The sequence below is a fragment of the Acomys russatus genome, chromosome 1 (assembly GCF_903995435.1).
Source record: "Acomys russatus chromosome 1, mAcoRus1.1, whole genome shotgun sequence".
NCBI classification, from domain to species: Eukaryota; Metazoa; Chordata; class Mammalia; order Rodentia; family Muridae; genus Acomys; species Acomys russatus.
Window position 1 is genome coordinate 85,088,646 of NC_067137.1, and position 12,266 is coordinate 85,100,911.

General features: G+C 40.9%; 1 protein-coding gene across 1 annotated transcript in view; it reads right to left on the minus strand.

The window, feature by feature from the left end:
• The window catches only part of Kcnh5 (potassium voltage-gated channel subfamily H member 5), a 270,367-nt gene that overhangs the window by 190,001 nt on the left and 68,100 nt on the right, over positions 1-12,266 (minus strand). Inside the window, exon 6 of the mRNA XM_051147630.1 lies at positions 10,844-11,270. Within this exon, the coding sequence (XP_051003587.1) occupies positions 10,844-11,270 (427 nt within the window). The remainder of the gene's footprint in view (positions 1-10,843; positions 11,271-12,266) is intronic.

The following is a 12,266-nucleotide window of genomic DNA, read 5'->3' on the forward strand; positions in this document are numbered from 1 at the left end:
CTTCCTGGCTTACCACAACAGCCTCCTCATTGGCTTCTTTGCCAATAGCCATTCTCTTCTCCAACTAATCATCCAGACAGAAGGAGCAAATTCCTCCATTTATCCCAGAGCATTCAGAATAAAAGCCAAAGCCCTCCTGAAAAGGCTAATAGTCTTTTGGTGTCTTGGTTTCCCTTCTTTATCCTCAAGCCAAAATGAAGTGCATGGAGTTCCCACCAAAAGGCAAAGCTAGCCCCCCATATCACCCACCCTCCATCCGTCCCTCCTTCCTTCTCTCCCTCCCTCCCTCCCTCAGTCCTCCTCTCTCTGAAGATGCCCTACTTAGTATCACATTCTAAGTTAGTTTTACTGTATCTCTCATTTGCTCACTCAACATGTGCTCAGTGCACACAACTATCCCCTAGGAGGGGATGTTTTTAACTAAATAAGCAATAGCAAAAGGGACAAACATGGTAGATGGGAGCTTAGTTTCTTTATTCATTCCTACAAAGTCTTGGTTCCTGGTATACAGAGATCTAAGCTTGAAGCGGAGGAAAAGATGAACATTGAGATAGGTAGGAAGACAAATTGGGATGGCAGGGAGGAGAGAGAGAGAGAGAGAGAGAGAGAGAGAGAGAGAGAGAGAGAGAGAGAGAGAACAAAGGCTTTCTCTTGTCTGACACCCCAACTGTGTTAATAATATCACTGAGGGCCTAGAAGCTTCTAGTGGCAGCCACCACATACCAGTGCTTCTTAATGACTGCAACAGTCCCAAATAGACTAAAGGACTCTCGCTAATGCACAATTCCTACATCCCTATCTCAGCACCAGTGCCAGGCTACTTAGCAGACCATTAAGAACGTTTCTTGTTGTTTTCTGGAAAGACTCTTTACAGATTCTGAGGGGCCTTGTGAAAAATGTGACTTGGCATAAAAAGAAACAGGGTATGAAGGAACATCCCTGCAAAGGACAGCTCTATTTCGATAAGGAGTGGGGGACAAGAACACACCTCACACTTGCCTTTTTTAATCACTGGACTACATCTGAAAGTGTTAACCACAAAAGACTGCCTAGAACCATGAACCTCTGAGCTCCACAAAATGTGTTGCCTTGTGGGATACCTAGTTCACTAAAGAGAAGAGAAGATAAAAGCAAAATCTTTCTTACAGGCAAGAGTAGAGTGAACATGAAGAACTGGCCCACTTTCAAAAAAAAACAGGCTTAAAGCTCTCCCCATCTGGGTAAAACAAAAACCCAAGTGAAAATGGGCACGCATACTACACATACTCCATGTCCTGCCTGCAGCACTAGAGCAGGCATGGGAGACCATGTAGGACAGCGGTTAAGGTTATACCTGAACTGACTCAGTTTTTACATGGCAGTTGGTGGAAGAGTATCTTTGATGTTAGGATAGTACAACTCAAGTTTGAGCCTCTCTATGTATCCATCTAGGCCAGGTAACCTCTTGGGTCTCCACAGGTGCGTGTAAAAATGTCTTCTGTGCCCTGAGCCCAGTGCATTTCAATCTTCCCATTGCCTCATTTCTACATGGAAAAACACATCTTCTTCCAAGTACACTTTATAAAAGCATGTTTTCTTGCCCTCATGACATCCCCCCTGACATCTTCCCTCTCTTCTTTTTACTCTTTTTGTTGCAGAGATGACCCTTGTTCTCCATAGAGCAATGCCCCATTTTATAAGTAAACCATGAGACTCTGTGACACCACTTCCTTGCTACAGAATCTTGTGCCCCACGCCCATGGACACTATGGTGTACACCAGAAAAACTAAAAAACTAACAAGAGTTATCTGTAGCTTACTTTCTATTCAGGTTTCTGTTTTATGAAACAGAATAAAAAAGCAAATATTGAGTTTTTTGTGATGGTTGGATTAAACTAAACTGCAAGTTATATGATAATTTAGTAATAAAATAAATTGCTTTCTTGATGAATCTTTAGAAGAAGATTCATAAAAATACATTAAGACAAGAGGATAATCACATTAGGGAAAAAATCTACATTCATATCCTGTTGTTTTATATCCATCAAAACAAATCATCAGTGTACTAAGGTGTTTTATGAATAGCTGCAAAATTAGACAGTCTGCTGATCTTTAGAAAGTGGAAAATTATTAGGATTCAATAACAAGATTATGTAAATGAAGTGGATTAGAAACCACTTCACGAAAGCATCATTAAGTATTTACTGAACAAATTAGCAAGGAGATTACCTACCTCTTGATTTAACAAAAAACAAATCTGCTCTTCTTGGCAACTGCAGGAGAACGAAACTGCTATGACACTCTCTCACAAAAAGTCTTTGATAGTGAATTTCATGAATTCCAACAAACGGTCAGATTCCTTCAAAAATGGAGCCCTGGGGAGGCTTGTTGTTAGGGTGAGGGCTACTCCCAGAATTATAGAGGTCACTCCAGACAAAAAGCATGCCAAAACTAGAAAAAGAAAAATTTGAAGTCATAAGAGTATGATTGAAGACATAAAAATATAGTTGAAAATGTATGTTGAGAAGAACAAAGAAATCAGTTCAGATTGAACAAACAAATTTTCCATGTTGGACAGGCCTAGGATTGAAGGACTGTTTGAAAATGTCCCCAACAGCAGATAACAGAAATATATTTGGATCCTGGGGACATAGGAAGTAGCTGAGCTATACTGGGATTAGGCCAAAGTTCCATAACTATTTCTTCTAAATTAAAACAGCTTTCCTTAAGGAAGGACAGGGGCTGTAAGACTCAGGAAGCTGAGGAAACGAGCAAGGCCCAGGAAGTTTGTGAAACTTACTAGACTTGAGAAGTTCAGAAAGTTACATGATTCATAAGGTCCCTCAATAAGGTTATACATGCAGAAAACAATATCTAGAGAAAGGAGACTCTGCAGTGAAGATGCCTGCAAGTTGGGCATTGAGCTCCATGGCTGCAGTTTTCCTGCGTCATCCCCCATACTAGGATGGGATTTCTGGTGAAGAAGCTGAGGTCTTTGAGTCACCCATGTACCCATAATTAACTCAAATAATCTTAAGCTAGACATGAGAGCAACATTTCTTTGGTCAGTCATCAGTGCCCTATTTGATATGAAAAGACACATGTGTACCTTCTCCCAAGGAAACAGTCAAGTAACAATCATGGTTATAACTTTTCTGTAATAATTTCTCTTGTACTCGCACACAAAAATAGTCATGTGATTAAATTCTTGAACAGGGTCCACATGCAACTTAGCATTGGGTGACAAGAGAAAGGGAATCAAAAATGAAAACACAACAACAGAAAGAACACATGGGACATGGAGGAACTGTATTAGTTACCACTAAAATCTCTCAATTTTGTGCGTGGCATGAGAATTTCAATTTTATCCCCAGGATAAAATTAACCATTGTCTATGAGTAGTAGTTATTTTTCTCATAGGCAGTTGGCATCCCCAGCATCTCCATCAACTTTTTGATAAAAAAGGGTTTTTATAGTCATTGTGTTATAAGGTCCAAAGTGGTGCTTGTCAAGCAGGTAACACAAACTGCCTGGATTCCCAGTACATATAAAAGTGTGAACTTCTCTGTTTTCTACCTCCCTCTTCCCCTTCTCTTCTTTTACACACACACACACACACACACACACACACACACACGAGAGAGAGAGAGAGAGAGAGAGAGAGAGAGAGAAAGAGAGCCTTAAATCCCTGGCAATGATAGACATCACATACTCAATTCTGAGACCAGCACTGATATGTTTTTGCTTATTATCCTTGGTAGTACTAAATGAAACAACAACACCAAGATTACAAACAGCTGCAACGTTCATATTTGGTACTCTGTACATATGTGTTAAATAAAGCCTGGGATTATGCAAGGTTTAGCACTTCATGAGTCTGAATGATTTCTATAACCTCAGTTTATCTGTAGGGAAATATGCCATGAAATAGCCAAAAACTGCAGAACTAAGAAGAATATTAAAATATATTTCCTTGGAACAGTCTGGCTATAGAAGCTGAAATCTCGCAGAAATATAAAGCCAATTGGCAGGAGGATGCTAAGTGCCAGAATAGATGAAGAAAACATCTACTCATGCAATGAAATGAGATAGCAGAAACCCAAGGAACAAAGGTAGCCAGGCTTAAAGCTAGACAGGAACTACAGATGAGTGGGTACAAGATCTAGAGCTTGCAGTTATACTCAGCCACACACAGCATGGAAAATAAGATGGAATCAACTCTGACTCAATGAAGTTTTAAAAATCCAACTGAAACTCTGTGAAATTTTCCAAAAGGGGTAAATACAGGGGAGAGTGAAGAAGAAAGCAGTGGTGATGCATTTACTGGCTGTCTTCCTAGACCTTCTACCAACAAGCCAACCAAGAGACTTAAGGTTGCCCATTACAGCTACAGAAGCTTCTAGAATCCCAAAGGGAAAACAGACGTAGATGAGCTGACCAGGAACTTCACAGAAGAATCAGAGTCAAAGCTAAGAGTGCACATTTCCATAGCCTGCCATCTCCATCAAAGCCCTATCTGGAGCACACACGAAGACAGGACAGCCTCATTATAACCATCAGGGTCCTCTTCGACATCACTCATTTGCACAAGTAAGTGGGATAGAGCAAGGCATGATCAGGAAGGGTTCAGATGTTGAGAATATAGAAGTAGACAGCAGTAATCAAAGACTCCGCTCCTGAGAAGATGCCATTTTGAAGCAAAAGTGAAAGAGGGCAAGCTTGATTGAAATCAAGTTATTGAGATGTACTTTTAAGAACATGGGTAGAGATGGAGAATGTGGTGACTGGTGCTTGCTGAGGTAATTTTTAGAATAGGGTAGCTTTAAGGGAAAAGAAGACTCAGTGAAGACCTGCTTGAGTTCAGGATGTAATGTTGCGTGGCAGTTTCCTCTGAGATTGAACTTTCCACCCCAAGGGAAGGCTCTTAAGAAACCAGATGTTCTAGGGAGATGAAACATCCCATCCTGTGGGGAAACGCATTACGCTCAGGAAGTAAACAACTCAACATCTTCAAGAAGCCCCTGAAAGTGACTAGATTCACCTGCACCTTCTCTCTCCAAGCATGTATAAACTGTATAGACTGCTGATAATCTCAGGCTCACCAAGTTGATGGAAATAAACAGAGGCCAGCCAAATGTTCTCAAAGAAAAGATTAGCAGATGCCTGAAGAGCTACCTAGAAAGGGCACTGTCCAACCTGCTGAGCTGCCTCAGACTTGTATAGTGTGCCTCCGGTTTCCATGTTTTGTGAAGTGTCACCCACATTGGGGTGGGCTTTGGTGACGTAAGTGTCCTGGAGTCATTTATACTCCTCTAAAGTAATCCTTCCTCCATATTTCTGTAAGCAACCCCAATAAAATTCATTGGTTCACCAAGTTAGACTTTGGTAGTATCCATGCTTAGGTCTTTCATCTGTTCCCTATCTCAGGTGGGTAAGTGTTTGTTCCCATCTCCCCATCAATAATATCACACAACAGTAGGTCAGAAAGTGAATGCTATAAAAGGGGGGAAACAGATTGGCTTCATATGCTCAAAGACAGCCAGAGACCTTGCATGGATGGGGGGAAGACACTTGCAGGAAGAAGAGAAAATATAGGTGGTGAGATAGGATATGATCTCATCAATAAAGATGGAGTAGGTAATTAATTACTACCACAAATAGAAACTTCTCTAGTGAGAGCTAAGACATTGTAATCTGTGAGTATAAGTTATTAGGAGTGAGTTTAAAATCATGCCCATTTAGTATAATAACCATAGTAGGCTCTCCAATATGACCTATAACCTATTTATCTACAGGTTCTTGACCTGACAATGGTGCTAAGAATGGGTTTCCTCTTGTGTGGTGCAACTTAAATATAATCATAGTTAAGAACCCACACAATGTTCTTGCCATTACTACACTACTGGGTACATCTTTCCAGATCATATATTATTATAGCTCCTATGGTTCAAAGTAGTGTGAGACTGATGATTAGCCTACTCCTTTGGTAGCATGGACAGCACTCCCAGAACTATGAAACCTAGCCTGTAGAGATGATACTTCCACATCTGCACCACCTTGATATTCGCACATTCTGTGTGTCTTAAGTACATTGTGTCTGCAACAATGGTTCTAAATATCAATCTGTAAAAAGTAATCAATAGCATTAACAATAACTAAATAGATAATCCATTCCTGACATGGGAATTTCTGTTTATCTGTGGTATCAAACTGGGGCACTGTTTTCTTGTTTAGGGCAACTCTTTTTATATATGTGTATTTATATTTATTTTAGGAAGCTTCTACAGTAGCAGGTATGGTATAAGATATATGTATTTACCTTTTTAGGAGTTATTGATTAGTGAAGCCCCATAGACCTCCAAATAATACAGGTTATTGTCAATGCTATTAATTATACTTTGGAGCTTGATAATTAGATCCTATTGTTGAAGACACAATTGAGTCACACACAGACACACACACAAACGTGTGTGTGTGTGTGTGTGTAGTGTGTATGTGTGTGTGTGTGTGAGAGAGAGAGAGAGAGAGAGAGAGAGAGAGAGAGAGAGAGAGAGAGAGAGAGAGAGAGAGAGATTTAATAGAACAAGTTACAGGTTATGGTCCAGCTAGTTCAACAATGTCTGTCTACAAATGGAAAGTCCAAGAATCAAGTAGTTGTTCAGCCTATGAGGCTGGATACCTCAGTTTGTCTTCAGTATATGCCAGAATCAAAAAGAAGTCGGCTCTAATACCACTGAAGAAATGGACTTGCCATTAGTGTTACCATAAGGATATATTAACTCTCCAGCCCTGTGTCATACCTTAGTTTGAAGAGATTTTGATAATCTGTTTTTTCCACAAATATATCACATTGGTTCATTACGTTGACAACATGATGCTAATTGGACCAGGTGTGCAGGAGGTGGCAACCACTTTAAGGTTAGTGGTCACACATACACACATCAGAGGATGGGAAATAAATCCAATCAAACTTCAAGGGCCTTCTACTTCAGTGAAATACTTAAGTCCACTATGTGGTACATACAGAAACATCCCTTCCAGGGTAAAGGATAAGTTATTGTACCTAGCTCCTCCCACCACAAAGAAAAAAGTACAATGTTTAGTAGGCCTATTAGAATTCTGGAGGCAGTACATTCCTCACTTGGGTGTGCTACCCTGGCCCAAAGCTGCTAGTTTTGTGTGGGGCCCCAAACAGAAAGCTTTTCAACAGTTCTGCTCTACCTCTTGAACCACATAACTCACAGACCCAATGGTTCTGGAGGTATCAGTGGCAGATGGGGATTCTGTATGGCGTCTTTAGCAGGCCCCTATAGGTGACTCCTAGAAGAGACATTTGGGATTTTGGAGCAAGGCTCTACCATCATCTTCAGACAACTCTTCTCCCTCTGAGAAGAGGGACCCTAGTGGAAATGGAACATTTGACAGTGAGCCACCACGTTTTGGTGAGACCTGAGCTGCCCGCTGTGGGCTGGGTTTTATCTGACCAATGAAGCTCTAAAACAGCATGTGCACAGCAGCAATCTATTATGAAGTGGAAGTGGCATCACATAATCTGGCCCGAGCAGCTTCTGAAGGCAGCAGCAGGTCACATGAAAAAGTTGTGCAAAGGCCCTACTGTTTCTACTCCTGTAACACTGCCATCGGTTGCCAAACACACACCTAGAACCAACATCATGGTGTGTGCCCTATGGTGGATTGACTGAAGAAGAGAAGACTGGGGCCTGGTTTATTGATGGTTCTGTATGTTATGCAGTCACCACCCAGAAATGGAGAGCTATGGCATTAGAGCCACCTTCTGGGACAACCCTGAAAGACACTGGTGAAGGAAAACATTCAGTGGGCAGAAGCAGGCAGTACACATGGTCATATACATTTTCTTGGAAGGAGAAATGATCAAATGTGCAATTGTTTGCAGATTCCTGCAGCATTCTTCATCATAGGTGGATTATGCAACCAAGGTAGGTATCCAAAAACAGAGAGAGAGGCAAAGAAAACATGGTGTGCATATTGTGCATGTGCAAGAGAGACGGGGAGAGAAAGGAGTTTTATGTGAAGGAAAATACATGAAACTGAGATATTCATTTTAATTAAATTAAGCAAGCCTCAGAGAGACAAATACTTAATGTTTTCTCTCATTTACAGCCCTTGTGTCTAATATAGGTACATTAAAATCATATATGTGTATATGTCATGAAAGCAGAGGAAAATTATCTAAGAGAATAAAAGCTCCAAATGGGAGGGTGGCAGGGAGAAGGCTGGGAAGAATTATGTTCACAGTACAATACACACTTGTGTTGAAGTGTCCTTACATAACATAGTATCATGGACAGTGAATATACACTTTAAACATCTTAAGAAACATAAAAAATTAAAATTCTAATTAAGATGTCTTTCAACAGATGAATGGCTAAATAGTGGTGGTCCAAACCATAAAATACAACCCAGAAGAAAACTATTGATCAATATCATTTATATTTATTTCAAAGGTATAATTAGAGTATGAAAGGCAACTTATTTGGTTTTTATAACATCTTAAAATCACAAGATCATAAAGATGGAGAGTAGAATGTTAGCTTTAAGAGACTGAGGAAGGTTGGAGGAGAGCATTAAATGACCATTGTTGAGGTGTTAGAACAGTTATGCATCTTTTGTTTTGTTTCATCTTGAATGCTTATATTGGTTACTTTCCTATTGTTCTCCTAGGAGACCATGACCAAGGTACCATATGGAAGGAAATCTTCTGGGAGTACAGTTCCAGAAGGGTAGGGTCCACAGTGGTGGAGCAAAAGCACAGCAATAGGAATCTGGAGGCTCACGTTTTGAACCTCGGGTAGGAAGCAAGGAGAGACAGTAGCTAGAAATAATGGCATGAGTTTTAAACTCTCAAGGCCACCTCTAGGGACATGCTTCCTGCAACATGGCCATACCTCCTTAGCTTCCAACCAAGCACTAACTGTTCCAATGCCCAAGACTATAAGGGACACTTTATTCAAGCCACCAAGTGCTGGGTCTTTCATGCTGTGCAAGCACACTACTATTAACCTACATTCAAAACTCCCAATTCTGTATATTAATTGCAATGACAGTTAGAAGACTCAACACCTTTGGCAAACCATATAAATTCTGATACTGTATTCCAGGGATAAAAGAGGAAAATTGACATGAAGCAAATAGAGACCTTCTCTGCACAATGACTGCAATTTTCTACCCCATTTGTAATTACTTCAGAATAAAAAGGTAACCAAATTCTAGATTTGCATGAGTATTGGGCTGCACGGATTTGATAAACATTAAAAGTGGCATAGTGCTAAATTCTACATCTGACAAAACATTTTCTTTATCACATAATTGCCTGAATATATTTTTAATATGAGGGTCCATTTTACTAATCATGGGAGATCTCTCTGTGTGTAGAATATGTGCCCCTCCCCGCCCCGCCCCCAGAAGGCCCCTAGAATAGATAACGCATTCTAATCCTCCCTCTCACTGAAACCCTAATCCACACTTAGACCCTGGGTATCCTTGTCTCTGAGGCTGTACACATGGTGACTAAAGTTGGGAGCTAAACACTTGCTAACACTGGTGTTTGCAATCACAGCTTCCGAACACTCTGATCTATGAATGCCTAGACCAGCGGTTCTCAACCTGTGGGTCGCAGCCTCCACAGGGGTCACATATCAGATATGCTGCACATCAGACATTTACTCTAGGATTCATAACAGTAGGAAAATTACAGTCATGAGGTAGCAACAAAAATAACTTTATGGTTGGGAGTCTGCACAACATGATGAATTATATTAAAGGGTTGCAGCATTAGGAAGGTTGAGAACCACCAGCCTAGACTCTGGACTCTAAGATCTTTCTCATGAATGCCTGTATCTAAAGCTTTATAATTTGGAGCCTCAAAAAAAGACAAAAAACAAAAGCCAAAAAAGAAGACTTACACCAAATTACACCAAGCACAAAGGATAATGACTTCAAGGCTTATGAAGTATATTAATACTGACCATATCCTTAGCGTAATCTTAAAGTTACTCTAGGTGTCTGACCTAGGCTGGGATGAGTCATCTGGGTCAGCTTAAAGGTGGAAATGCCTGGAAACTTTCCTTCGGGATGTTTTAAAACAGCATCTAAGGTCAGTACCTCTTTCCTGTCTAGAACTCTAATGCAGTTCCGTCAGAGTATAGGGGCAGAGCACCTGGTCTTCAGTTCTTTGAAAGGGCCTTTTCCTTTCAAGAGCATCGCCAAGTCACTGTATCAGGCATGCACCCTGTCTGTCACTGCTAAAGGCCTTCCGTTCACCAACCCTTTCATTCTCTGTCACCAATTCAACAGGCTTCAGTGTTTGTCAAAAGACGATGTTTATGAACTTCTTTTTCACTAGCCTTCATTATAAAAAAATTACATCAAACTGTATCCTGAAGTCCACTTTAATTCAGAAATTCAGTTATTGACTAAAATATTTTCCAACTATGTCTTACATTACATCTGATCTGCTTTTTTAGGAATCCAACTGCCAACAAAACCTACAGAGCATGCCAGAGTTAGCTCCTTCTAGAGAGCTGCCAGGTACAACACCATGGCTGGAATCCAATCACAGGCCCCCCAGGGTGAGTTTTCTATCATCCTCCCCTCCTACTAGCACAGTTTTTCATGTGCTAATGCATTCCAAAGAGTAAAATACATTCCCTGCATTTTTATTTTCTAGGGCTGGAATCAAAAGAAAACCAGTGGCAAATGATTTCAGTTAAAAACCTTTCCTAATAAAAAGATCATTTCAGTGCAGTCAGAGTTTGGAGGCAGAGGGGGGAAAATGCAAACACTAAAATCGTTTTTAAAATAGAGAAGAAAAAGAGGTACTTACAGCCAACCATCATCATGGCCACGGAGAACATCTTTTCCACGTCTGTGGTTGGAGCTATGTTTCCAAATCCTATGGTTGTAAGGCTCGTCATAGTGAAGTAGAGAGAGGACACGTACAGGGAGTCCTTGCTGGGTCCTCCTTCCCAGATCCCTGCACTGGTATTGTAGCGATATGGAGTCCCAATGCTCGAGGCCAACTGGTAGAGCCAGCTGTCTATCTGAATGGTGTTGGTGACTTCATCGATGACCTCATAGTCTCCAATGCTGTACCAGATGCAGGCCAGCCAGTGGGCAACCAGTCCAAACACACACACCAGAAGCACAAGGACCGCTGCTCCATATTCCAGGTAATGGTCCAGTTTCCTAGCAACACGACCCAGGCGTAAGAGGCGCACCACTTTTAAGGAACTGAAGAGACTGCTGATTCCCTGTACAAGGGGGGAAAAAAAAAAAACATTAAATGACAACAGGGAACAATATAATTTGATCACCCAGTTACACACCAAACGCATATGCATAAGAAAATTCTGATTTTAAGAAAGCAAGAAAAGGCCAAAATGATAAATATTTTCCTTTAAAATGCAAATTCCATCCCACCCAGGAATAGAATGTTTTCAAAATCTACTAGCTGAAATGTTTCTATTTGCTAGGAACTGTTCCGTCTAAGAGAAGTATAATTTTCAAATGTGTTCTGCATAGAGTATAGATAAAGAGGTGGTAAATTCGAGCCCTTTCTTTTTTCTTGCTATGAAAGTTTCCACTGATTCCTTATTTTCTAATAGGTTTAAAAACTACCAACCTTCTGAATAAGGAAGCCCAGTCTGACTAGCAAAGGAACAATAACACTTCGGTGCATGTGGGGACAAGAAGCAAAGATGCTCCTCATTCCCAGTGTGTCCTGTCCCAGCCTGGAGGAGCAGAGCTAAACCTAGGGTTTGTCCACAGTCTCCAGATTGCTAGCCTTCTCTAGTGACATTCATAGAGAAGCTCTCCAGAGGAAGAGCAGCAAGACACTCACATCTTGTTGAGCAATTTATTGAAATCAAGGAACGTCCCATACCCAGATTTTTGGAAGCATGTGATAGGTTACCAGGGGAATAGGGGGGAGGGACGGGAGAGGGGCAGGACAAACGTGTTCCTGACACAAATAGCAAAACAGAGGAAAATTAAAGCAATGACCTGGGATGCTTTCACCTGCAAGTCAAGTGAAGGCCATCACCTCCTCACCATGAATTCTGTTTCCAAGATGGCAGACAAAGCAACCATCGTAACCTACAATGACCAATAGAAGGAAAGACTGACTGAGAGGACAGAACTGATATGACACCGACAAGATTCTAATCACAGAATGGTGAAGTTCTTGACACTAAAGGCAAAAAGTAAAAAAGGCTTCAGAATGCATCTGCTCTGTTATATATTTTCTA